Source organism: Gallus gallus, chromosome 14, assembly GCF_016699485.2.
Source record: "Gallus gallus isolate bGalGal1 chromosome 14, bGalGal1.mat.broiler.GRCg7b, whole genome shotgun sequence".
Taxonomy (NCBI): Eukaryota; Metazoa; Chordata; class Aves; order Galliformes; family Phasianidae; genus Gallus; species Gallus gallus.
Window position 1 is genome coordinate 8,480,270 of NC_052545.1, and position 27,383 is coordinate 8,507,652.

Here is a 27,383-nt window from a genome sequence, read left to right on the forward strand (position 1 = left end):
TGCAGAACCTAGGCTGCTTCAGCACGCTCTGAGCACAGGCCAGCTCTCTGGACAAAACACTGAATATGTCAGATGTTGGAGTCTTAATAGGGACAAGCAATTGCCCAGTTTTGCTGTCAAGACCTTACTTGGAAATTGCCATTTAAAGAGCGACTCCATCTCCCCAATCCCCCAGGCTAACAGCATTTCTGGCTGCTGTACCAGAAACAAAGGGGTCAAACACAAAACTACTTCCAGTTACCGAATAGTAAGAAGTGTCATTTCTCATTACCCATCGTTCCAGTCCTACCAAAATTACACCACTGGGACTGTCTGCTTTGCAATGGAAGCAGCTCATCCATGTTATTACATCCTATCAGTAGTCTGCATTTTACAGCTCATCACAGAGGAAAATAAACAACCATGCTATCTTGTCTGGAGTAGAGCTCCTCTTGTTTCAGGTAGCAAGAACAGATTGAGCCTGAGAACAAGGAGCAGTGGTAGGCCGCCCTCTGCTCCGTCTCCCACCACTGTATGGAGATGGACCCCATGCAACGCACCCACTTCTGAGGTGGCTGTCAGATACGTTTTCTGCCCTTCCCGAAGAAGTAACAGCTCATTTGTTTGGATTAAAACAAACGTACTTGCAGGAAAGTTATAACGTTTTGTATTTTTTTTCCCCACTTAAGTAATAATCTTTTTTTTCTCTTCTGTATAAAGAATAAAAGCCTTTGGGGTTTTTTATTACAATTGCATGTTCCAGAAAAATAACAGGTTGTACACGAATAACCGTGACCTCAAATCATAGCCAAGGAGGATCCACAACACTGATTTTTCCTACCATTATTTAAATCACCCATTGTTTAAATAAATATTATCCAAGCACTTGCTTCAGAATGCCTCATGTCCAGGATATCCTGTTCTCTAAATAAGGAATAGTGTTATACTTAATCACGTACTACACTGAGCTAAAAATGGACATCCATGTGATATTGCCACGGGAGGTTTGTGGAGGCAAAAAGACATGTTGGGTATGTAGCATCCATGAAGTTTTCCACAGCAAGTGGTATTTCATTCATCTGTGTAACCGAGATGTCAGTGCTACAGCATGCCAGACCCCGTCTGAGCTGTGGGAAAAGCAGTCTGCACAGGGAGCTCGCTATCTGAGGAGGGAGAAGCAGCAGCAGAAAGGCAGAAGGCACACACAGGTGTCATTGTCAGGCTGGTGCTTTCACCACTGCCTGACACAGAAGTCCCTTCTTAGACTGAGCAGCCCAGGCCTCCAGGGCATGTCCGTGGACACCCAGGAGTTTGGGCGTGCAGGACTGTTGTTACATGTCCTTTCTTCAGGTATTTTCTATTTATTAAGTGGGATGTTCTCACCACCTCCGCCTGTCTGCTCAGCAGCTATCAGCAGGGTGGAACACCTCTGAAGCAGATAGCCTGCAGGCAGACCCGGCTTCTCTGAACCACATATAGCTCAGTACAGGATTTCCTTGCTGTAGAAGGATGGCTTCCTGAATGATTCTTATAAACAACCTCTTGTCCAAGTTGGTCCTTACTATAGCCAGAAATACACTGGCTCTGTGCTGGTGAAAAGCACAAGCACTGGCGGCTCACCTCCGGGTTAGGAGGTCTCGTTTAGAGCTCTCATGGACTTGGTCAGAGTAGAAACTCGTGAGCGTTTATACTTGCCCATTACACTGCCAGTCAGAAAGCTACACCTAGCAGTAAAACAGGAACAAAAAACCCCGTGTGTGCATTAAGATATGCTTGCACACCGAGCTCTGCCCAATCAAGCTGTGAACCCTCCCAGGAGCTGAGGCTGCTGCTGCTGGTGGGGACACAGCCTCAATACGTGTGTGCTGAAAGGTAAATTTAATCACTGACTGAGATGCTTTAGCTGAATTAATGGTACGCCACTTAAACTTGTATTTGCTTCTGTCTGAGATGCACCGTAACTTGCAAAACTAATGAAAACTGATGGCATAGCTGATTTCTAATTTGCTGGTTAAAGCAGAGTCCTTTAAATGAGGATTATAATGGTTTCATTAGGCCAGTTTGGGGCTGTTGTGCCATTTGATCGATTTTAAAATCAATTTAGCAAGATTGGAACATTTTAAACTGATCTAGATTTTTATTGCCTATTTGCTAGCAAAAAGAAATTTGGAAGAGCAGAGAACCAAAACATTACTGTGTGTTTTCATACAAGGAAGCTCCCATTGGTGTCCCCAGACCAGCCCTGCCCTGCTGGCTCTCTCTGCTCAGAAGCACAAAGGCCAGAGCCTTGTCAGATACTCAGAGCATCATCTGTTCTTTTCCACATTCAAAACCACAACTTCTCATAAAGCAGGTTGAAATTCCTCTCGCTTTCACTGCTGCATGCATAAACCCCTTCCACTAGCATTTATGAATTTACCCTGGCAGAAAGCCTGGCGTTAGAGAGCAAAAACAGCTCCTCAGTGATCCTGGTCACCTTGACCGCTGCCAAACAAACAAACAAACCCACTTCTGTTTTGCAAATAGTGCAAGGGAGTCACACTGCAAGTAGGACAGAAAAGACAGATGTTCTGCCCCAGCAACACGCGTTCTGTAAGGCTGGGACATGGAGGTAGCCTGAGGAAGCCTGGTCTGAGCCCCTTGCCTCATCCTGTCAAGCAGCACAGCGCCTGGCACAGGAGATGTCTGCACGTGTAGTTATTTATAAAGGTATTGCAGTGTTAGAGCCCCAAACCCTGCCTGCAAAGCCAAAGCTGGTCTCTCCCCAGCATCCCTCCACACCAATTTCTCAGGCTGTGCCCTTTAACTAAGATAAAATGTTCCCAGATCGATAAAAAGCAACACAATTACCATATTAGCAATATATCCAGCATATCCATGGTTTTGTTTGAGGCCAGTCAGATCAGCTCATTAAGTAACAGCTATTTTTACATCTGGTGTCATAGGTTTCCTTATTAGTACAGTACCAACCACTTGAACAGAGGTAGGATCATCTTTCACATTCTATCTAATTTAATTTAAATCTATTTTTTTCCACTTACCATACAGAAAGTATCATCTTTTCTCCCTGGAGCTGCAAAATGCAAGCTATCCTGCTCATCTCACCCAGGTGCAAATGTGAAGCTGAGCCACTGAAACTGCAGGCACTGCACAGGCTGCATCCCTGAGACCAAGATGGAACATGAATGGCCTTTACAGTCAGCTGGTTCACAGCTGTGGCTCATTTCCTGCTTTACTTCTAGGAATATGCTCCATCTTCTGCTCTCTTGCTCCCTGCAAATGGTGCGTTCAGCAGCCAGTTTTCCCATCCCAGCGGGATGGAAAAGGGATGTGGGTGAGGTCCTGCTGTTGGCATGAGTCAGTCCCTTCCTAGGGGCTTTTACATGAGATTTTGCAGGTAGGACCCCAGGATACCTTCCAGAGGAGCAAGTAGCTTACTGAGATGTCTTCAACACCAGTCTCACCAACATGAGGCCTCAGCGGGTGGCTTCTCACTAGCACCAAGCTCATGCCCATGAAAGCATTGCATTTCCTAGCACAGAGGTCTGCAGCACCTCTGGGGTCCCTTCTGAATGGACATATTCATCATTAAAGGAGGACATAAATGTTCGGAGAAACCATGGAACAACAAAGATCACATTAAAAGTGTTCAAGCGAAGCAGCTGGGCATCTTTATAGTGTCACAGCCTCATGATGACAGATGCACTGCAGAGCAGACATTGCAGCAAGTTGGTGATCATCACAGTAACAGAAACAAAGGACATCCACGGTGACCTGAGAATAAAAAACTTGAATTGAAAAATGAAGAGGAACCCACACAGAAATAATACTTCTGTTCAGATTGTGGCTCTGAAAGTGACATGACACCATCCCATGCAAGTTACTCCCCTCCTGTGTTTCTGCCCTGACTGCTGCCACGGCATGCCCGGTGATGGAGGCTTAGGCTGGACAAATCACATCCTCCCCTTGAGAGCACTCTGGTACTGAAAGTCACATTCAGAATTTCCATGCTTTCTGCTTCACTATGGCTATAGCTGTTCTGGCAGCCAAACAGGTGAGAGCTTTAGCAGCTCATCTCTGTGGGAAGTCTGAGTCATTCAAGAATTGTAAAATACCATGGGCAGCATCTAAACTCATTGAGATTCACTTCAGACAATTTCAGCACCAGCCTTTGGCTCTGAAGTCAATGGCAGATTCTGCTTCTAGGTCAGCTTTTTCTCAGATGTATTGGTTATAAACCTAGGAAATATATTTTAAATATCACTCCTAAACACATTAAAGCACAATGAAATATTTACAACAAATGAATGCCTCACTGGATTTGTTTCCCTTGTTTTAATGAATCATTCATGAACTTTTGGAAATCTATCTCACTTGAAAATGTCCACCAAGTACCTTGAACAAATAGTTTTTAACCGATGGGTTTCTTGGACACCATTTGCCTCCATTGTCCTCTCACCATGGTTTGTGCTGCACACGTGCTACGGTTCTGATCTGCTGCCTGATAAGATGACCATATATATAACAACGTAAGATTAACCAAATGCAGGTATTTGTATGAAGAACAGTCACCCTCCATCCATCTGCCCAACCAAGAAGTCAACTGATCAAAGAAGACAAGGGTAAAAAAAGTAGGAAAAATATACCTAGTTTTCATTGTATTTATCTATTTATTTTTGTATTTAGTCTCAGTGGAAAAATCAGTACCAAAATACTGTTTACTATAATCTCACTGACTAAGATCTACATCCCAGGACACAATTTTAGGGGAGTATTAATAATATTCCTTCTTTGCACGGTGTGAATGGGTAAATTCAGATATTTCTTTCCTATACCCTTTCACTGTGATGGAAAAGCATCCTCCAGTAGAGCTCACAGGAAGGAGTCGCCGACTGGAGAGGAGATGAACTGTAAATATACCATCAAATAAATAATAATCCCATCCAACTAAGAAAGTGCCCGTGCATATGAAATAAGCAGATGCAGTCTTCAAGGAGTTTCTGCAAGGTGTTGGGACAGAAATACTGGAAGTTACAGCTTTGAAGTGAGCCGGAAGGAAATACTGAAGCATTAGGTGATTTCTACAGGTCACTTCAAAGCCATAACATGACATAAGCGTTCATATTCCAACACTTCTGTACATCATGGCTAAGCAATGCAACAGCTAGCTCCAGATAGCTGCTAAAGCAGTTGACTGCCAGCAACAGAAGCTGAAAGCTGGGCTGTGCTTCACCTTCTCCATTTGGGATTTCTCCATGGATTGTGCAACAACCCATAGGAAGGTTCATTGTTTTTATGTTAGCTTACCAGTGTAAATCCTCTTGCTGGTCACAAACCTGAAGCATCCCATGAGTGTTAGGATTCACACCACAGCTGCTGGAGGGGAGCATATGTTCCAGCTTATGCTGTATTAGCACTTGTGCTGCATATATCTGCATTTATGAGAAATGATAAGCAAATACATCCAGATCTGGAGTCTGCCTATAAACACATGTATCTGTCATTTTCATTTGCAAGGCTCAGCTCTCTGACAAGAGAAATCACTTCTCGTGCATAATCCCCCTAAACATATGCCTGATATCTTGCTGGATTCCCACATTGTATGTAAACAACAACTTGTGTCACTTAATATTGAGATGTAATTATTTCTCATTAGCAAATAATCCTCTGATATTTGGGTGGGAGGATTTGAAGAACAGATAGTTCTTGCATTTAAAAATTAAAAAAAAATTAAAATCACATTTCAGTCCCCCTAGAATGTTCAAGCCAGTTGTATTTTTCCTGTCAAAGTCAGAACCAGGAGGGATGGTAGGTAAGAGGGGGAGGCAGCACTCCTCAGGGACAATGGCCCTGAGGTGGCTGTGGGGTGGTGCTGGGGCTCACGGAGCTGCCAGGGCTGGCAGGGGCAGCATGGCCCTGTGCCGGCAGGGATCACAAGCCGGGCCAGCCATTTGGGGGCAGAGGGCTTCTGCTAAAGGATGGGGACTCTGCTGCTGGCTGCCCCAGGACAGTCACTGACCACAACCTTTCCTTCCTGCAGCGCACAGCACCCACCGCAGTGAGGGGAAAGCTCTCCAGCTTCCCCAGCCTGCTGCAGCATGGAGGATGTGTGCCCCTGTTCCATCTGCCGTGATGTGAGACCCAACAGCTACGTGGTTGGGTCCCTGTGAGCACACGTTCTGCCTCTGCTGCATCCTGCATTGGACATTGAGGAAATTCACCTGCCCGCTCTGCAGGAGCGTTAGGAGTACCATCCAATTCTCGGTGCAGGCAGACGGCTCTCTGCCATGCAGCATCACACTGCCCTCAGAATATGAAGCAGAGAGCCATCAGAGAGCCTCCCTGTGGGGCACGGCCACCTCACAGCCTGCTCTATTGGGCAGCCCTGCACATCCCACCGAGGAGGAACTCCCGGGCAGTTCCCACACAGCTCCTGGGGATCTCGGTGCCCATCCCACCACTCCCATCCCCAGGGAGACAGAGGATGACGGGCAGCCAGAGCAGAAGGCAGCAGCAGGACCTTCTGCCCAGGACTGCAGCCATGTCCCCACCACCACTGATCAGGGCAGGGAGCACTCACCCCAGGAGATGGAGGACCTCCAGGGGCAGCTGGAGCAGGAGGCAGCAGCGGGACCTTCTGCACAGGGCTGCAGCCATGGCCCCACCACCACTGATCAGGGCAGGGAGCGCTCAGCCCGGGGGTCCCACCACCCCAGGAAGAGGAGGGCCCGCAGCACACAGGGCACTTCACAGCCCTGCAAGAGGCCGCTCCCACAGCACAATTAGCAGGGACTGCATCCATCTTTGTTAATAAATATTAAAAAAAACCAAAGTACATGACTATTGCACTGTTAATGACTCAGCCACAGAGCTCAAGGCAGAGCCTTGGCTGCACCCAGCAATAGAATGTGGTGTTCTTGTCCTTGTGCTCAGCAGTCCCCAGCACGTTTCTCTTGGGAACTAAGACTAGAAAGCAGAGCTCAGCACTGCCCTGTGCTCCCAGTGAGGAGCTGCAGGCCACTACGAGGACTCCCACAGCCTCCTCTTCTCTAGGCTGAACAAAACCGTGGGCCTCAGTGACTCTCATACCTTTTGCCTTCCCACCATCACAGCTCTCGTTTGGATGTTTTGACTTTATTTTACAAATGTATCATCAATTACTGCTCATCCTTACACTGCCATTCACTCAAGCCTAATGAATGAGAGCAGGAAACCAACAGAATGTTACATTTGCTAAAGCACAACATAAAACAAGGATATCTTGAAAAATACTGGAAACAATAGCACAAAAATAGATTATGATTCCTGCTTCATAGCAATTGGATATTTTATTAATATGGAATAACCTTGCCTTTTATTAACACACACTGATAAGAAATTCCTTCTGTTCTTCTAAAATCTTCCTTCTAATGCAGTTGTGTTAGAGACCTGTTACCACTGAATCTGTTCCAATGACCTGCTGACTTCGTTACCCAACACTGGCTCACAACTCCACGTGTGCCAACAAGCTTTTCCCAACGCAATCCATCTCCCCAGCTGAGCTGCAGCCAGCCTTGCTCTCTTACACTCAAGTGAGCCACACAGATTCAGTCCAGACAAAGCTCAAGCCCATTATGTCTGGCATTTCTCTTGTACCAGTAATATTTATCATCTCAGACAATGATTTAGCTCTCTGCCAAACAATCTTATGAGCCCCATTTTACATAACTTGTGGTATAACGTCCATTCAGCGTAAGTTAGCATCATAACATCAACTGCAGACACACAGGCTGGATCTTTGCCCAGCACAGCCATGGCATCATGACCAACACATGCTGCCCACAGCCAGACCACACCACTGCAGGGTCACACAGCTCTGCCATGCAGGCAGCTGTTTGGGGTTGAAGGGTCACAAATGAACATGCAGAGCCATCATCCCTTTGCACAACAGTCTGATCAGGCTCCTTTTCCTTAGGCAACACAACCCGAGCCAGACCAGAGTTGACTGGGAATCACTAAGATAACAGACTTGCATAAGAGATGTGCTTCAGCCTCTGCCTGCCATTAACCCCAGCGGGGCAGCTGCCACCAGCATCTCCTGGCATCCACTCCTGATCTAAGTAATGGATGACATAGAATTGCTTTTTTAGTATTATTTAATACCCAATTACTAAACTCCATGACTTAAACAACTGCACTGCATGCTCTTTAAACACTTGCTACCTCATTAGCCACTTTAATTAATCATTCTTTTGTACTTATTCAGATAACATAGGAATTTTCCACATTTCACCATATCAACGCTTCAGGGCAATTAAAGCAAGGAAATTGAGACTTACCTTGTGCACAAAGCATTGGTCAACTTAGGAAAGACATCCTAAATTCAATATGATCTCCCTTTAACAAATTCACACTGACATGCACAATGCTCACAACTGTCTGGGGGTGAGACAAGAAAAATGAGAATCCCTCAGAGCTCCCCTGTTATTATGTAGCCCCTGTGCAATCAGCCATTTAGCTTTTGAGTTCCTGAAGTTATTCCAGTGGATGGGCAATTGTAGTTAGAGAGACAATCAAATGCCACATTGCTTAGACAATGCAATGGTCAGGCCAGTCATGTAATGTTTTGATAGAAATTATTCCCAAATAACTTACAAAATGCCAGTTTAATTAATCCTACAGGAGTTTTTGCTTTAAAGACTTAGCTTCCAGTCTAAACTCCTTCACAAAAAGTGGGAAAATAATCCTTTAATGACTAATCAGACACTGATCAGTAGCTACACATACCAAAAGTGCTCCTCAAAAACATAGAATCAGAGATGTACCTGGATTACATGCTGTCTGAAACCTCGCCAAGCTCCCAGATGCAGGTCTTGGATTCCTTTCCATACCTCAACATTGCTTATCCTCCTCTGGTCTCAAAGCAGCTACAAGGTCCGTCCACAGAATTTGACCAGATCAACAGAACTGGAAATTTCACACAGCAAAACTCAGTACTACATAACAGGCCCCACATAATTGCGTGGCTTTGCCAGATGAGGTAAAATACAGGACTGGCAAAGGTGACTGCATTCCTCGTGACAGTAATGGGCAACACAGCTATTGTTTTACTTCTTGGTTTCCAATTCTTTCCCTTTCAGCTAGGCTGACATCCATTACAGTCCACTTCCAGAGCTGACCTGCTGAGTTACCCCCCATTGCTTTGGTTAAAAAAAATATTGACTTCTTACACACCATGGCTTTTAATCACATAAAGAAAAAGACACAACAAGTTTTGCTGTCTGATCTGCCACCGTAAATTATTCTTATTAGGAAAAAAACAACAAACAAAACCTCTAAAAATTGGAAGACCCTTAAGACTGGGAAACAAAAGGAAGCTTATGGCAGTTACACAAGCTGAGCTGTTGAAGGTTTTAGAAGCATGGATAAAAGGGCAAAAGCATAGCTGTGTCACCTGCACTATTATTCATAGGGTTTTCCTTGCCATGTATGATAAAAAGAATGCTCTTCAGGTATGAAAATATAAGTCTCCGTCAGGGACTTTTAAGTGTTGGCTAGTAAGTCTTTAAGACCTAACAAGCAAGAGATGCAATTATGCAGAAAATGTTTTTCATCCCTACCAGTTTACAACATACTAATTCCCCTGCTGTATTTTTATCATCTCCGGCTAGAGTTTAACAGAGTAGATACACAGATCTCTGTCTTGGGCATTTCTACTGCTCCAAGGCAGGATTCCAACAGAAAGCATGCAGAAATCACTTCAATATTGAGTGCCACTGAAGACTGGAACCAAAGGAAGATAAACTCGAAAGCTGTAAGAGAATATTAAGTGCAATTCCACAGGTGCTCCAAGTTGCTCTCTCCACCTGCTTCATACATCCATTACTTCTGTGCACACAGAGAACAGAAACAAGAGAAGACAAACTTAAAAAAAAAAACAAAAAATGAGACAAAATAAATGAATAAGTTGGCAAGGCGTAAAATAAAATCTTATAATAACCAATCTTTATTCAAGGCACAGAGAACAGAAGTGCTCGCTTCCTTTTACTTACCCTGAAAATACAATTTAAAAATATCCTACTTATTGATGATTTTAAAACGAGCTAATAAGCTCCATTTTACTTCAAGTATATATAAATTTGAAGGCAATAAAAATTTACTGTGTTCATGTGTACAGATATGTATGTAATACATACCCACAGTATGTAGGTAAATACATACATATTTTACTGCCACCTTGTGAACAGTTTCTGCCAATTCTGCTGTTGTTCACATGCAGCCCAAGTGACCCAAGTATAGATTTTTTTGAACAGGTACTCAATGTGACAGAATCAGAAGTGGTTGAAACATGCTCAATTAGGAAAATTTTAAAAGTCTGAATAAAATAAAGCTTAGTCTTCCATACACTTTCATTTCACAGTTTATTACTGCAAGCATTATGGAAAATATCACTAAATTCTTTCTGATAAATATATTGCGGCTTTGCATCCAAGCTGTATTACTGTCTTCAAAACAGAATAAGCTGGTGCCTGTAAAACAGAGAATAAAAAAAAAAAATCAGAAGTACCTAGCAGGGTGGAATTTTATTTGAATTAGAACAGCACCAATTAGTTAACACCGTACTTACTCTCTCTGCATCGTGCTCAAGCCCAATGTCATGGTGCTCCAGTTCATCATCCCGACATTGCTTTATTATCTTTAAAAATAGCAAGTAATCAGTAAGTCCACTTTGCAGAAAAGCCATAGCAGCTGAATATAGAACTACAGCCCGTTGGTCACTGTGTGCACCAGGGCAAGCCCAGGTCTCTCAGAAACTTCTCCAAATCTTCAACTTCCAAGAAATATTATTTATATCACCTCCCAAAACTAGAGTTATTTAGATGTTCTGCAAAAGCATCAAAGAAAGCTAAGCTACTGTGACCTTTGAGGTCCTTTTCAACCCAGGCCATTCTATACCACTATCTTTTAAAAAATTTTAGGAAAACCTGTAGTCACAGTGACTAACTGGTTTGACACATACAACTGTTACTCTGACAATTCAGTTAACAAAATTAAGGTATCTGCCTTGACAGATAATCAGTAAGGGTATTTCCTTGTAACCCAACACATCTTTTGCCCATTTCAGCATAGTCTAAAGAACACTGCTTTTCTCCTCTGCTTTTTCCAACCAGGACAAAAAGATCGAAAGAATTTCCTCTTGGTATGACTGGAGACAACCAGGACAGCTTAATAATATGCTCAGAACATACTTTCAGCCACTGTCCCCATCCAAGAAGTTTGCTTTCATTACTGTTCCTCATTTTGAGGCTGTGAATAACCTTACTACTCAACTCTTTCCTCTAGATCTTGCACTCAGATACTAGCCCTTACTTTCAAAGGCAATATTTTCTTTGCATACATCAGCACAATCCGCTTACGTAAGGTATTACTCCTGTAACACAAATACAATTTGGATGGAAGCAGACTTGTCAGCATGTTAAACTAGACACAATTGAACACAGTACCACTCAGCAAAGAACTAGAAATGTATATACAAGCCGTACAGTAAGCTCCTACCACAAATGAGCTAAACTTTCAATATCTGAGAACAGGTCAGTCCTTCATGAACACCCTACAGGAGCGCATCCCAACGTAACACCTAAAGTAGTTGGGAAATAATTCTCTCGCAGAGCTAACAAACAGTAGTTCCTTCCTTCCTCTGAGCAGTGTTCAAAACTAGAATTCACATACTAACATTTTGCTTATGCTGGATATGATTATGTAGTCACTATTTTCCCTTTTCTCCCTTTTAACCCCTTCCTTTCAATTAAAAGTAATCACAATTAAGTCCCAGTTCTCCCAGTGAAAAGGAGAGCAATTGAAGCACTGAAAGCATGCTGAAGTTAATCTAATGTACGTTTTAGTTTGCTGCTCAATAGGCCTAGTGCTGCTGAAGGAAGAGCCATCTTTTTATCCTAAAATTTCTATTGACTTTGGAACTCTAAACAACAGAAGAGAGAGATGCTGGAAATCCAGATTGGCACAATATTTTAAAAGTCAAGTCACATTATGAAGTTCATTGCATTTCTTACTTTCTTTTTAAGCCACAGTTACCTGCATCAGTTCTTTGTACTTTTCTGGATCTTCTTCCATTAGAGTTCGGATCTGGTTGTTATAGTGGTCTGATATGCTCTCTTCCACCGCCACTGTGCAAGCCATTGCACCCTTCTTTCCAAGTAGAGAACTTCCAGCCCCTGTGATTGCAGTACCAAACATATACAAACAGTGAAATCTGAAATAACGTGAGTAACTTAAGGATGTGAAGACTTCCAAAACAAACAACAGCAATAACAACATAAACTCACCTAAAATAAAGCCTGCTACATTCCAAAAAGGCAACAAGACAGTAGGTCGGACTCTGTATGCAATCATTAACTCATTAAACTTTCTCAGGTGGTCTTTTTCTTGATTCCACATTTGCTGCAACAGAGCCAAACGACAGCAAAGACCCAAGAAGTTAAACTCTCCACTACAACCAAGTAGCGCAGTGCAAACCAGAAGGGCTCAGGTCGCACGCACCTGGATGAGCGGCCCCGCGGCCGACCTGCCCAGCACGGCCATCTGCCCGGCATAGATGCGATTGGCGCCGTACTCCCCGGCGTGGTCCACGCGGATGATGCGATCTACGACGGCTTTGTTGATGCCGTCCAGTGCCGCCCGCGTGCTGCAGGGCCTCAGGGACGCCCCCTCGGCGAGGAAAGGCCATCTCCCGCGGCGACCTGCCGGAGGGACAGAGGTGAGCGGGGCTCTGCCGCCGCCCGGCCCTGGCTGTGAGGACCCAGATGAAAGGCCCCGGCCGACCGACAGCGGACTGCGGCAGCTCCGTACCTGCAGCGCGGCTCAGCGCTCGGTGCCGCCCTAACGAGCACCGCAGCGCCGGAGCCAGAGCCCCGGCCGCCGCCATTCCATTGACCCCGACGCCTTCTGTGTCGCGCTGCTTACATCATCACCACGGGCCTCCTGGCTCCCGCCTCCCGCCGCCATCATGATTCCCATTGGCTGCCCGCCGCCTCTGCATTGGCCAGCGGAGCTGTCACTCGAGACCAGCGTCTCCTGGTTTCCATAGGAACGACAGGGAATCGTTCCGCGCCCGAGGCGGGAGCCTATGAGGTAATTCCCGCGCGGTGCCGCAGGGGGAGCTAAGGAAGGCGTTCACACACGCTACTCGTCGTGTAAAACGTGCTTTCTAGGCAAATAAATAAATAAATAAAATCTCAAACAGTCACCTAAGTTTCCACCGTTTAATAAAACTTTCTTTAAAAAAATCAGGTACTAGATTTTAAAATTGATTTATTACATTTTAATTTCTTCACAAGTGAGGACCGAAAACATTACAAAACATCACAGAAAAAAAAGTATCTCACATTAAGTGCCAGTGTATTACCAGGAATTTCAAGTAATGCACACAATTCTTTATAGAGCAATCTGGAGAAAAACAGCCTTTAAATAAAGGGAAAAGTTTGTAGGCTACATGGAAACATTGTTCTGAGTCACACAGCTCCACTGTTCCATTTAAGCAAGAATTTAAAGGATAGTGGCATCTGAGTTCCTGAATGCTGCATTTCTGAACAATAAATAACTCCCAAATACTCACATTTTAGAACACAGAGCACCATTCAAGGCACTTGTTCAAAACTGAAATGCAAGCAGTAAAGTCTTACCCGTTTAAAAGAGGCTCCTGCACACCAGTGAGATGGGTACCACAGAGCACAGACTGCAGCATGCAGCAGCCAGGTCCTCCTCCTGCTTGTTTTCTTCATCTAGTGTTCAACAGTGCTATTTCAAAATACTCACATGAGTCTCTTTTGCTTTTGTTTTAACAGAAATCTGGGTGGGAAATGTTATACCACCCCACCCACTCACCCCACCCCAATTCCTACAAGTATAATTTATAAAAACAGTACAGAGTTTTTAAATAGTTTCAGTTCTAATCACATTTTGCCCCAAACTCCTGAAAAATACAAACAAACCAGGAACTTATCACAAACCCTAACAGCTCTGAAATGGTAGCAGCAATAAAGAGTCCGGCCATACAATGTTTTGAACAGGTCTAAAATGGTACAAATAAGCTAAACCTCCAGTCTTGGAAACTCTAAGGCCCACTAGCATAATCAACACTAAAAAGAACGTTAAGCATCCACTACACAGATTGCAGTGCTGGTCAGCTTCTCTGTTTTGTACACGCTGCAGATCATCTACCCTTATCTAGTGGTTCCAGGAGCCAGAAGAAGTCAACTTCTAGCTTTTTGTGGTTTTCCAGAATTTTTCTGAGCTTCTGATAGTTTTTCAAGTAGGAACAACTTGTCACGACTCTCCTGGAAAGACAGAATAAAAAGTACATTCTAGATAAAAAGATGCAGAAACTCTATATACCATTTCTTTATTAGAAGTAGATAGGTGCTCTCATCACCAAGTACTCTAATTAGTGGTTAACAGCACTCTCTCAACTGCCTAAACTATTTTAACAATGGCTTTGAAATCATTTACCTCGTTATGTCACATGTTATCAGTTCTGAATTGGGCCCAAATAGAAACATCTGACATACCTAACAATTTAGAACTGTACTTCTAAGAAGCCAAACAGTGCACAAGCAATAATAAAGTAAAGGCTTTTGCTCCTAAATCCCTTATACTCTTCAAAGAATCTCTCCCCAGCATGTTTTTGTTTTTTTTTCCCCAGGGACAAATCATTAAGTATCATACCTAAAAGATGCACTTAACAAAACCAGGAACTTTCCTAATAAAGCAAAGTCTTAGTAGAAAGGTTACGTTTGGATCAGAGCTGTTTGACAGACCACGGTATACAAATTCTCTTAACCTGACAAACAGTAGTAGCTTTTGATGGCTGCAAATAAGCACGTCAGCACCGGCAACATTCTCCAAAGACTAGTTAGCCATGATTTGTTCCACCTTAAGTACTTGTTGCAGGCAGTGCTGGGACTTCCACTCAAGAAAAAGTCCAGACATGGTAAAGTACAAACACAGACTTGGAGTGAAGGGCAAGAAGTTGGGTGTCTGCCTCTGACGGTGGAGAAGGAAACAATCCATGACTGAAAGACGGCACAAAGGACAGGAGCGTTAAGTTTGAGGCTCTCTTTTGGCAGAAAAAAACCCCATGCAGATGGGTTGATTTAAGCAATGCAACAAATAAAGAACAGGGACACCACTTCTCAGAAGTGCATCCCATGCACCTGCATTACCCGATACAACTGGGCCTTGCTGCAGTTGCAGCTGATGCCCAAGCACACCTAGACTGAAAAATACTTCTGTGCTTCAGTTACTTTTCCTATATAATCTATGAAACATTCTTCACTGCCTGTCCAAACACCAAATATGCAGGAGTGTGGGAAGACTGTTCTTCCTCTGTATGCCTGATTATGGATGCCACAAGGAAAACTTCTGGGGTACAAAAATATAGCGGGTTAAATCTTACCGTAACCAGTTGTTCTCTTAGCTGCTCAACCACTCTTTTGTGCGCTCCAGCCAAGGCAATAAAATAGAACATAAAGAGGCTGCAAATAACAAACCAAAGTTATACATTAGCACCATGCAAACAAAAAGGCTGTTGTAGGTCAGGGGAACCAATGGTCTACATACATGCTTCAGATGAAAAGAAACTGAGGACAAAATACAGTAGGATATAGCTTTGCTGAGAAGCACCTGCTATTTTTGTTATTGCCAGACTAAGACAGAACTCTAGAAGATGTAGAGGCAAGGCCTATTTCAGATTTGTGGGTTGTTTTGACAGCTCTCTCTTTACTGTACGGTTGTGGAGTCTCCACTATTAGCAATATTCAAAACTTCTCCCTCCTCACTTTCTTCTTTCTTCCTTTTAAACAAAGTTTAATGGACAGAATTTCTGATCACAGGACTTATAACACCAATTTGCAGAACAGTTAACAGTTCTGAGAAAGAAGAGGAGGTGGAATGAAGCTAACAAACAGCAATAAATGGGCAAAGACATAAGGGCTGAGGCTTCATGTGGCTTTGATGCTTTTGACTGCCGATGGAAAATATGGCCTAAAATTTGTTTGCTATCAGCTCAGTAAGGAAGGAAACTAACCATTTATAAGTAGATCAGGTCTCCATAGCACTTACCAGGCAATCACAAAAAAAGGCACTGCAAAGGCTTCTGATGCTATGCCATAAAGGAATTTCTGCAGACCTATTGGAAACTCAAGTATTGTATATGGAACAATGGCCCAGGAAGTATTAAAATTCCTGAATGGCCCACATGCCTTGGAAGAGGAGATACTGTGGAAAAAAAAAAAAAAATCAGAAGATAAATGAGATGCTACACCAAAATGTAAAGAGAAAATAATCCAACACAAGCCAGCACTATCTTGCTGATAGGGTAAAAGTGTACCTCATCTTAAAAACAGTATTTTTTTGTTTATATAAATGAAATAATAATTTGATTTTATTATAAGCAGGTATATAGTATTCTATTTTATTATTTTAAAGTTATTCATCTGTTTCTAGGAGACTGATAACCTTAAAGCAAATGCCAACTTCACAGAGGTTAAATTGTCACTTACAGTGCTATGCTGACTCCCAAAGGAACAAAAGCTAAGATGAGCCCAATCAACAGCACCGCCAAGAAGAAAAAATTGGAACTTGATGCTCTGATAGGCCTACTTGCAGGTTTACGCGTGTGTATCAAACTGATCTGGAGTGAAAAAATGAGCAAGAATGTTACATCTATCTATGTATTAACGTATTACTTCCCGTATTTTCCATCTTCAGATATGCTACCTGCTACCAGGCAACCATCCTCCTCCTTTCATGTACATGGACTGAGACAGGCTAAGACAAGAATGCTCTACATTCCAGTATAAACCAACATCTCTAATTTTGGATAACAGTTTGATCCAGATCACACTTGTACAGAGCCAAATGGCATCAGTCACATGCTATACGATCTATGAGACAGCCAAGCTTCAGTGGATATACCCCTTCTCACAAGAATTCACAAGAACAACATCAATAAGAATTTGTTGCACAGAAGATGTCTAATCACAGAGCAAGGTTTCCGATATGCTGAAACCACACCATATATCTAATAAAGCTTGGACTTCCCATTTCGCTCCCAAACATTTAGCAGCTTGGCAAAATCTTGCCTAAGTTCTAAGTACTGTAAGCAGTAAACAGATCAATGCAAAAAGAGTTATAAATTACTTTTATTAGGAAAAGATTTTTTTTTAAAAAAAGGCTACAAGTAATTGATGTAGTCATTAAAGCGTTCCTTTCCTTGATGTCAAAGCAAAATTCTACCTTCTCTTAAAAGTAAAAAAAAGTTACAAGAAATAGAATTTTATTACTTCATTTTCTGCATACTGTATCTTTTTTTTAAGGTTGTCTTAAATCAACTGTATATCAACATTAAAAAAAAAAGTTTTCTTTGTTGTTGTTGTTTGTTCATATTTACACCAAACATCCACATTACCTTTTTAATGTAAAAGATGATGAAGTATTTTATAGTTGCTATTGCAGGAAGAAGTGGTGAAAAGAAGGTTCCAATCCAGCAGATCGTCTGTCCATAAATGATTTCCAGGACATTGTCAGAGATTCCAAATTCCTGCAAACCCCACCACTGAACTAGCTTCCAAGAGCAATAAGTAACTAGTAACCTCAAAACAAAGAACATCATTAAGTTCTAGAACGAAGTTACAGAGCTTAGCTGAACCCTAATATATTTGAAATATCCATAACACAGAAATTTAGCATTGAGGCATTCAGTGACATGACAGAAAAGATATCTGAAGTAGATTCAAATCTCAAAAAAAAAAAAAAAGCATCCATCTGTATAAGTTCTCAAACAACCAGAAATATTTGACTTTAAAACTGTCGATCTAGTTAGAAATACAGTGAATTGTAAATGGAAAAAAAAAATCATAAATCATTTTGCAAAGGTGAGCTCAAAGGAGAGAGACACTTACTTCCTAGGAAAGTCCACAAACAGGGTCATAGCAATAATTATCATGAAATCAAATATCAGCAGTTTATACATTTCTTGCCCAACTGCAGACTCCCAGCACTAGAAAAACATATCAGGAAAAAAATCAGGATTAAAAGTCTAATGATAATTCATTTAAAAAAAATGCTGTCAATCACTAAAGCAACAAACTTCTCAATCAGTTCACACCAATAAAGCTAAAACTGTAATAATTACCATTTCTGAAGTGTTTAAGTGTTTCAGAGCTTCCAAACTAAACGTTTTGTTTGTTTTCGATGACAATTTGTTTTATTGAAGAAAAAGACAACACAACCTCAAATGAACTTCACAGTAGCCAGAAAATCTCTGCTAAATTATGATCTGTTACTTTAATAAAATAATCAGTTTTAAATAAATGGAAGATAAGTGATATATACACAGATAGATATACATGCACACAGCACTATCTACAACATGAACAGGAACCACAAGTCCAATTCTGAATACTTTTAAACAAGCAAACCTTGTGGCAAAAGAATCTCTTACTACAAGTTCAGGTGATTAAAGACCAAGATAAGTCTGCTTACAGGATAGAGTTCGTAATCGTATCCACAGGCCTTACACTGGTCATTGTCACAGTGGATCTGACTCCACAGTGAGAACAACAGAACACCAACATTAGCCAACCGCACAAAGACACACCTAGAAGAAAAGCAAAAAGCAATCTTAAACTTTCCAAACCATAGCTATGCTGGCACCTGACTCAACTGCCAGAGGAGCCCAATGAAGATGCACAGAGACTGAAAATGCAGCAGTTTTAATGGAATGAGCAGGCAGATATCACATACATTTTTTTCTTTAGTAGTAGGTTAAATTGCTTTCACCTTCTCAGCTTTAGGCTATAGTTCTTTGCTTCTTTTCACTGTATTGTTCCTAGATCAGACATTTACACGGAGCCCCCAGGCTCTTTATTTGGTGGGGGCTCCACTCACAGTGGGTTGCTATTCTCTCAAGTAAAGCTGGAGAGGCCACATGACAACTTTACGTGCAACACTCCCATCAGGTGGCTTTGGGGCCTCAGGGGCACTTAGCTGAACTAGAAATACAAAGCACTGGTGCTTGACAATGTTCAGATGCTTCAGTATTGATCTTACCACCTTAACCTGCCAAATGCCTGTTCACAGGCTCACCTTAAGGTATCTTTTATTCCAAAATATGAGCAACACCCTGCTTCACCCACCGCTGTACAGCACTGTAACATGAATGAAACCGGTTGCTGTGCACACATAGCTGCATATCCAGGGAACTGCTGCACACAAAGCAGTGTGAATTCTCAGCTCTACAGTCAGCACTTTCCTACTAATTTACTTACTGACTTCCAGATTGTTGAAGATGTCCAGATCACACAGCTAAATGGAACAGAAACTGGAACATTAAGTGACTGCACTGTACTGTCATCAAAACAGGAGATTGTTTCCAGATTTGAAATGAAAGCTTCCAATGAAACATAAGTCAAATAATGCCTGCTTGGCTTCCAGCGCCCAGGCCCTCTGTTGCAGGGAGTCCAACCTCTGACTCTTGATATTTGAATGTTTACAATACCTCAAACCTACCAAGAACAACTTGTTCAAACATCCAAGGCCCCATAGCAAAAATATCTTTACCTGATCAGTGTCAGCCTGATTTCAAAGGCTGCTGAATAATCTTCAAATGCGATCAGAAATGAAAAGATCTGAGGAGCAATGAAGTTGGCCGATGTGATCACGATGGATGGCAAATACTGAACTAAGAGATTAGCCTGGAAGCCCACAATGCTGATGTTCTGTACAAGAAAAGAGAAAGACACCACGCTCAGACAGACATTTCTGGCATTGTGCTTTCTTAGCTACCTACCAGTCTCTCCTGTCAAAAACTTTGTTTTCAGCATGCACTCGTATTTGGAACAAGCCTGACTGCTGCTACAAAGCCTTGTTTTTCTCCAAAGCTTCTCCTTGAAAAGGCTGTTTTCACCAAGGCTCATGCCTGACTATATTGTCTGGCTCAGCATTAAAGGCCATCAGCTTTTAGACCTATACCAATGTGGAGACATTTTTCTCACAGGTCACAAACAGCTCACCTGACTTTCCCGCCACCTTAACAACCTCCTCCACCTACTCACTTAGGCAAGGTCAAAATATCAACCCTTATACATAAATCCCACAGCAAGTGAAGGCATCTTCTCGGTTATTCAGTGTTGTGCTATCATCCTTTTCTGTCCTCAAACACTACCGCTGATGTAAAGTCCTCAGTCCTCACTTCTCCCTCTGCAATCCTGGCAGTTTAGAGAAGTCCATCAAGAATACAACTTTCCTCTTACCCAGCCAGTGCCCATCACATCATCAATGAACAGAGAAAAGAGAGTGCAGTCTCGGTTTGCAGCAGGCTAATTAAACCCTGGTGTCCTATAGAGAACTCAATCTCTACTGAGAAACAGTTAAGACTGCTGGCTGCTCTTGCTATTCTGCTTCTGAATCACTCTTCCCATCTGTTTGTCCTGCCAGAGGGGAACACCCCATCAAACTTGATTCTTTCCAATACTGATGCAAGAACCTTTTCTTCTGCAAAGGGCTCCCTGATCAGTCTTCCTGTTTCCTCACACAGCTGTAATTCAAACCACAATACAGATCACAGTCTTTACATTCCCTTGCTGTTTATTTTTACAGCTGAACAGTGAACCAGATCAAAAACCTGACCATAATTAAGTTTGTTTTATCCAGATCATTCCCTGAGCCAGATCACTGCCAAGACACACAAGCGTTTGTACTAGCAGATCAGAGCAGTGAGAACAGCTATCCTGGAAGGAAAGTGAAGACTGCTTTTCTTCTCAGCTGCATTAGCTCCAAGGCACAGACTGGCATCTGGAGCCTCTGTACTAAAGGGAGACACCACTGTTTTTCCTTGCACATCCTTCTTTATCCTTCTCACTCCCTGATATTAAAAAAATATAGGTCGTTAGAAAGCAAGTGTTTCAAAACCCTTACATGAAAGGCTCTATATTAGCATACTTGACTCTTTCACTCTACTTCTTGCTCAAATCACCAGCCCCAATTTAATCTATCATAACGTTACGTCTGATACTTACACTGGAGTTTTCTTGAGAGAAGACAGTTGCTCTATAAATAGAATAAAAGCACCCTGACAAAACTGCAATGACAATTATATTTATAAATATTCTCAGAGAGTAGATCCGTAGCTTTTCTTTCATAGTCCTCTCAGCTATTTTTTGCTTCAGTCTTTCTTCCTCCAAGTTTGTCTACAAACAAAAGAAAAATAATGCATCATCATCTGATACAGCATGCAAGTCTCGACACTATCTTTTACCCTTGGGATATTCTTGTCTCAGTGATGCTGAATCTATAGCTTTTTCTAGGAGGGTCACTACACAGGCTGTTCAAACAGACTGAAAGTGTCTTTTCATTGATACAAACAGGCCTACATAGGACTGGATGCCCTAGTCAGCATGCTCCTAGTCTGGAGCTCTGTACCGAGCGAAAAGCATCTTATAGTTCTCTTCTACTGTATCAGTAACATACCTCTTTGAGAAAGACATCTATTGTGAGAGACTCAGTTTGGTACTACACCTTGAAAAGTGTAGATCAGACCACTCATCTCCATACTTCTGCAGATAAGCAACCAGCCTTCACCACTATGACTCAGATTTTTTCTGCTCTTTGTGAAGGAAAATCGGAGGCTGACATAGAAAAACAAAGCAGAGCCCAGAGAAGCTGGTCATGTCAATTTAGCAGGTTTCAGCTTAGCTGATGTGAAAACAGTGCATTACTTGTGAGAGCAACATAAACTGAGCAAAAGCACAGATTACCCAGGTGTTTTCTGATATCATACTTCATTCTAAGAGTAACACTAATGGGCAACTTTTTTCAAGGTGTGAATTATTGAGACAAAAGATTTAAGATTAAAAAAAAAAGTAATCCCTTAAAATGACGACTGAACTTTACCGAAACAGAAAGCAACTCACTGTAACTCATGAAATCAGTAATTATTGCTTTGTGATTTGAGGTAGAAATATCTTTTCAGAGGTCACTGTTTCATAACATGAATCTCTGCTTCCAGTATACATAGAAAAAAATAATTCTGGTTTCAGCAAAAAAGCATTTCAGATTCTCCCTTTACAGACCCTTATGATTTGGGAAGTCCATTAGCTCTGTCTGTGTTTCCTAAGCACAACAACTGCCTACCACATTGCAGACTTAAAACCCAGTATACTCAAACTGACTCCCAGCGGTACAGGGTTTTGCCCACAGCTAGATGAGCTTTTCCTGTTAGATTGTGTAGAAACTAATACAGGAAACAGGGCTGGAGTGTGAGGAAGAGGCAGATAACACAAGCAGCAAATGGGATTGGCTTCAGTCCCCAGTGGATGGGGGAAGGGCCTTCAACCTCACTACAAACTCTTGTCGCACCACAATTCTAGATAACTAGACAGTATGTCAGATGATGTGGATTCCCATTCCCAGTGTAAACTACTTCAATATTTCTTACCCCTATTCCACTATCTGTATAATTATACACTTCTCTTTTTTAGTAAAAAAACAAAAACAACAACAAAAAAAACCAAAATATGTATATATAGATAGATAGCAAATAGTAATTGTAAAAAAAATAAAGCAGTTACTCACTTGGAGCTCATATAGCAAGCTGCGATGCTTCAGCCGTGCTGCATTTAGATCTGTAATGCAGAAGTCCCAGCCTGCAAAGACTTTGTTGCAATAACTCTGAAACTGATCTTCATCATGCACCAAGTGCTGCCTAAATCTTTCCACAGATCTAAAGGAAAAGGCAACGTTACTTCATTCATTAAATACGTATTTTAGCCATGAGGAAAAACAATCACACACCACGCTTCAGGCAACATGGCTCATCAAAGACTAAAGCACTGTACTGTAATACCAATAAATCTATGTATGAGAAAATTTCAGTGAGTGTTTCTGCAGGAACCAAAGTCAACTGAAGCCAACACAGCTTCAATATATTATTGAAGTTGTTTGTTTTTGCTGGTTCACCTCCCCCGAAACCAAAGGGTACTGTGGCATCATAACTTCAAGCAAAAGATCCTCAATTTCTATGTAAAACTGTTCTGTAATTCAGTGCCCCCTACAAAGTGAGAATGCAGACTGAGCAATAGGAGCAGTAAATGAAGAATACCAACATCTTTACCTTTTGATTATCCAGACAAAACTTAGTGCAAGGTAGGCAAATGTAGTTAGCAAGTATGCTAGCGGTAAGTTATATCTCAGGACACTAAACCACGCAGCATCTATTGTGTAATAGCCATAAAACAAAACCGTCACTTCCAGGAAACCCTGTGAAAAAGTCAAGTTTAAAATGAACACAGAACAATAACAACAACTGCTCTGTTCAATCCAACCTGGCTCAAACAAAGCATTTTGTAAACGTAAGATTACTGCTGTGGTCACAAGCAGGCTACAACAGTCTGTAGATTCCAAATATTCACACCCTTCTAACAGAATTTACCTGGACACCACATGCATAAAATCCCACACCTCTCCAATCAAATAGCCACTGTGTCAAAAACACTAGCAGCCTACACAGAGAGCACAACAGAGTGCAAGCTCTAGCTCATAGAACATTTAGCAGCTGGAGAAGAGAGGCACAGGCTGCAGTGTGTGACTAACTAGGCCCTGTGGGCTCTCAAAAACTGAAAACTACCATCTCACAAATTAGGGATAAAGGCTAATTTTACCCAGTGATGCCTATGCCTCTCGTTTTTCAAAATTATCAAAGCATAATTTCCTAAGTAAAATGTTCTCATGTTTTACATGCTATGTGAAACTTAGAAATATAAGAAAATAAAATCAAATTACTTACAGTGCCAGTGAGCAAATCTTTGAGGTAAGTATAGAAGTAAACAAGTCCCTTATTACCACTAGGTGTATAAACTGTGCAATAAGGCTCTGTCAGAAGAAAGGCAGGGAAGGTCACTAATACAGTAATCCTAATTAAACTGCAAGTTCAAGTTACTTAAATATGGCAAGTTCTTAAAAAAAACAAACAAAAAAAACCCACACCGTTTCTCTGTCCTGGTGCGTGGGGGAGAACTAAAGGAATTGAGGAATCTTCAAAACAACAGCGGTACACAGAGATGCTTACCTGTGTTATTTGGAGAAATTTTAGTCGAGCTACTGTTGAAAATTCCGTAATTAGAGATGACAGCAGGAAGCGTAACAAAGCTGAACATCAGGATGAACATTAAGAAATTCAGCAGGACCAGGAAACGCAGGAAGGAGAAGTAGGACTGGATGCCAGTACCAAATTTCCCTGAGGATAAAACAAGTGTGTGTAATACTAATTGAAATGACAAAAATAATACTAATAGTGAAGAAACATTATTAAAAGCCAGTTTTCAGTACTGTCAGCTTTTAGAAATGGAACTGAGAAGGCAATGGGACTTTCTAATTAATTCCTCCACTATATTTCCATTTATCCCACTACAGATTTTATAAAGTTAACTCTTCCTCATCACTCCTAATAAGGGAAGTAGGTAACTGATTATCCCATACAATTAAACGTGATATTACGCTCACACACATCAGACCACTAATAACAGAAGCAACTTGAAAGAGGAGAAACAAACAGAAGGTGAATACCTTCGATGCTGTGAATATCATGCCGCCAAAGCTGCATGTAAGATGACAACTCTTTGATATCCTTGAGAGCTTTTTTCCATGATTTACTACTAGTTCTTTTCCAATGATTCCATCCAGAAGAATATTTTATATCACCCTGCTGAAGATCTCTAAGAAATGAGAAATACAATTACTGAGCACAAGAAATACTTTTTCAACACAAGTAACAGCACCAAGCACAATGGTGCCTTCAGAGAGATATGAGCACCAGAAGTTGCAGTAACATATGCTAACTAAATAACCCTGTTATTTATTTTTAATCATTTTCCTAAAATTCACTGTAAAGTGCCAGCTCAGTGAGTGTGAGTAATTGTTTCTTGGCCAGCATACTGGCATCTAAGAAAAGCTGCTCTCAATAAAAGTTGCAAACAAATTCCAAGAATGACCCACAAATAGTCCATAATTTCTTCAGTGATTTTTTGTAACATATGTGTAACTTCAACTTTACAAACTGGTGCATATTGAACAGCACTGAGGACAATTCTGAGTGGCTCATTCCTGCATTTTTTTTCCTTTAAGATGGTCAACTCTCTTCCAGAAGCACAGCTTGAAAACTGACTTGTACGCAGTAAGTGCTGAAGAAAGGCACTGTTAAGAACCCAGGAGGCAGCAGCCATGGAGCAGACAACAAAGGTTCCAATTTGAGAATATTTGGTACATGTGTAAGTGACGCACTAAGCTACCTGCACATGGCACCGGGAGCACAGCCACTGCCACACGTGCTGTGCTGATACCATCCACATCCTTCTCAGCTAAGGTGAAATCAGTATTTGAGCAGAAATCCACGTTAAACCCTGCTTGCAACAATCAAACTGAAAACAGATGACTCCATTCATGAACATAAACATAGCTCTTCACAAAAGATTCCATTCTACAGAAACTACAGGCTACAGCATGTAGTGTTTTAAACAAACACTTTGGAGAACTGTCTGGCCTGTGTTTGCTCTGCATTTTAAACGAAGGCGTGGGCTGCGTATTTGTTCCAGGCATTGAATGTTCAGCTTTCACAGCATTTATTAGATCAAGCATGCTGTGTTGGCAGCTGCTGCACAATACAGGCACAATTACCGATCCCTGGAAGTGCCAAGAAGCCTTACCAGAATCCCATGGTGCTAGAAGCTCGGGAACAATCTCAGGATATCCCAACTTCATTCCTGATGAGCACCATGGCCACAGAACTGCAGTCCCACTTCTTGAGGAGTGGAGCTTTACACACCCACCTTCATATAAAATTCAGTGCATTGAGACACAGACCATCTGCAGCCCTTTGTGCACCTACAAAGAGACCTGACTAGACCTCTAGACTTCTAGACCTGACTCTAGAAGTAGTCTGTAGTTCTTAGCTAAGTCCAGCCACTCTGCCAGCTTTCCTCTTGCAAGCAATTTGTTCTCTGTGGAGCACCAAACACTGTTTGATGTACAGCTTCTGGGAGTGCTGTATTTCAGCTCCCCCCCACAGCTGTGAAGCACTTAATCTAAAGGTCCAAATGTGGCTGGGTGGGGATATTGTAAAAACAACTTATGTACCCTCCCTGCTCTCAAGGGTTTTCAACCCAGCAGTAAGATACGATACAGCCGAGGTCACAAGTAAGAAATACAGCCCGCTGATGGCCACACTGAGGGACAGGAACTGCTCACAGCACAGAACTGCTTACAGGATGTGAGGAGAAAATTATCTTTAAAGGCTGTCTCATGCTTATCAATTCTACAACAGAGAAAGCATGCTATGTTTGAGCACAAGCGCAAGGAAGAACTGAAACAGCAGCAGAGAGCTGACGAGGAACCTGGGCTGCTCGCAGTGACAGGTCAGCTGCTGGGACCCTTCGGAGCACAAACTCTTCAGACCACAGGAGGAAGCCAGCAACAAACACATCCATCTGCAGCAGGTTAGCCCCTCGTTTTGAGCGTGTTCTTCCCATTCGCTGCACTCCCTCACCCAGGCAGCGTCCCGCCAGCCCTGTGCCCGCAGCCACACTTCTGCAGGTGGGGACGTGACGGGTTCCTGGCAGAAGCGGCTGAGCAACTTCTTCTCAAAACAGTGCCCCGCAGGGACAAGTATGCCCGATTCTGTGCCTGCCTTTCATCTCACGCGTGCTGCATACCTTTAGGAACAGATCATGTTTAAAACGGTAAAGAAAAGCAAGCTTAAAGAACCTTATTCTCCTCTTCTCGGCGATGCTAAAGGGCAGCTCCCAGAGGGGAATGGCCCCTCGCTCCCCTCCGTCGGGCTGCGGCTCCCGGCGCTCCGCAGAGGCGATTCCCCGCAGGTTCCCCCACCGCTCCTGGACGTCTCCGGCGGCGGCCCGGCGCCTCAGCACGGAGCGGTAGCTGGGCAGCTCTTGCAGGAACCCCGCAGGTGCCGCCGCGTGCGACTCCTCGGGGGAAAAGAACTCTGCGAGACGGAGGAAGCGCGTTTAAAACATGGCACCCGGCCGGGAGCCGGCACCCCGCGGCGCTGAGGGCGGCACGGCTCCCCTCACGCCCCCCTTCCTCCACCACCACCACTTGCTGCTCCGGCCCCGCGCTCCCTTCCCCTCCCGCAGCGCTCCGCGCGGTACTTGCCGCCCTTACCGCCCCGGCTGCGGCTTTCCGTCACCCAGCCCGGTAGCTCCGCGCCGGCCCCGAACTCGCTCATGTCTGCGCGGGGACGCCCCGACGCCGCGCTGCCGTTTCCGGGCGCTGCGGATCTCGGGGAGCTGTGGGGCGGCGGCTGCCGGCGGGCCGGGGGCGAAGCTCCGCGCTCGGGC

The 27,383-nt window shown here is 42.9% G+C and overlaps 3 protein-coding genes across 12 annotated transcripts in view; 1 reads left to right on the forward strand and 2 right to left on the reverse strand.

Annotated features, from left to right (window-relative positions):
* Window positions 1–630: 630 nt before the first annotated feature.
* Window positions 631–12,925, reverse strand: COQ7 (coenzyme Q7, hydroxylase). Of its 5 annotated transcripts, none has more exons than XM_015294222.4 (7): window positions 12,826–12,925; window positions 12,517–12,716; window positions 12,303–12,417; window positions 12,052–12,191; window positions 10,586–10,654; window positions 4,375–4,480; window positions 631–3,753 (listed from the first exon to the last, which is right to left on the reverse strand). In XM_015294222.4, the coding sequence occupies exons 1-6, from the start codon at window positions 12,899–12,901 to the stop codon at window positions 4,391–4,393; spliced, it is 690 nt and encodes a 229-aa protein (XP_015149708.2). In that variant the 5' UTR covers window positions 12,902–12,925; the 3' UTR covers window positions 631–3,753; window positions 4,375–4,390. The 5 variants fall into 5 exon arrangements, with proteins under 5 accessions (XP_015149708.2, XP_040503327.1, XP_025010874.2 ...); XM_040647393.2 differs by having other exon boundaries at window positions 631–3,767; XM_025155106.3 differs by lacking the exons at window positions 631–3,753; window positions 4,375–4,480 and adding an exon at window positions 7,098–9,846.
* Window positions 12,926–13,224: 299 nt separating this feature from the next.
* TMC7 (transmembrane channel like 7) lies at window positions 13,225–27,304 on the reverse strand. Of its 3 annotated transcripts, none has more exons than XM_015294224.4 (17): window positions 27,208–27,304; window positions 26,791–27,028; window positions 24,598–24,746; window positions 24,101–24,268; window positions 23,819–23,904; window positions 23,147–23,292; window positions 22,609–22,756; window positions 21,054–21,224; window positions 19,597–19,754; window positions 18,520–18,634; window positions 17,937–18,034; window positions 17,444–17,627; window positions 16,536–16,666; window positions 16,096–16,251; window positions 15,431–15,509; window positions 14,908–15,047; window positions 13,225–14,312 (listed from the first exon to the last, which is right to left on the reverse strand). In XM_015294224.4, exons 1-17 carry the CDS (start codon window positions 27,269–27,271, stop codon window positions 14,189–14,191), a joined length of 2,355 nt encoding a protein of 784 aa, XP_015149710.2. In that variant the 5' UTR covers window positions 27,272–27,304; the 3' UTR covers window positions 13,225–14,188. The 3 variants fall into 3 exon arrangements, with proteins under 3 accessions (XP_015149710.2, XP_025010875.2, NP_001025812.3); XM_025155107.3 differs by having other exon boundaries at window positions 14,816–15,047; NM_001030641.3 differs by lacking the exon at window positions 14,908–15,047 and having other exon boundaries at window positions 13,271–14,312.
* Window positions 26,187–27,383, forward strand: part of TMC5 (transmembrane channel like 5) — a 29,508-nt gene continuing 28,311 nt past the window's right edge. For 2 of the 4 annotated variants that reach the window (XM_015294539.4, XM_046900861.1), the window contains exon 1: window positions 26,187–26,522. The gene's annotated coding sequence lies outside the window, so the exon portion shown is untranslated. Of the gene's footprint in view, window positions 26,523–26,550; window positions 26,766–27,383 lie in introns of those variants that run through there. The other 2 variants (XM_046900857.1, XM_046900860.1) reach the window with 2 other exon arrangements.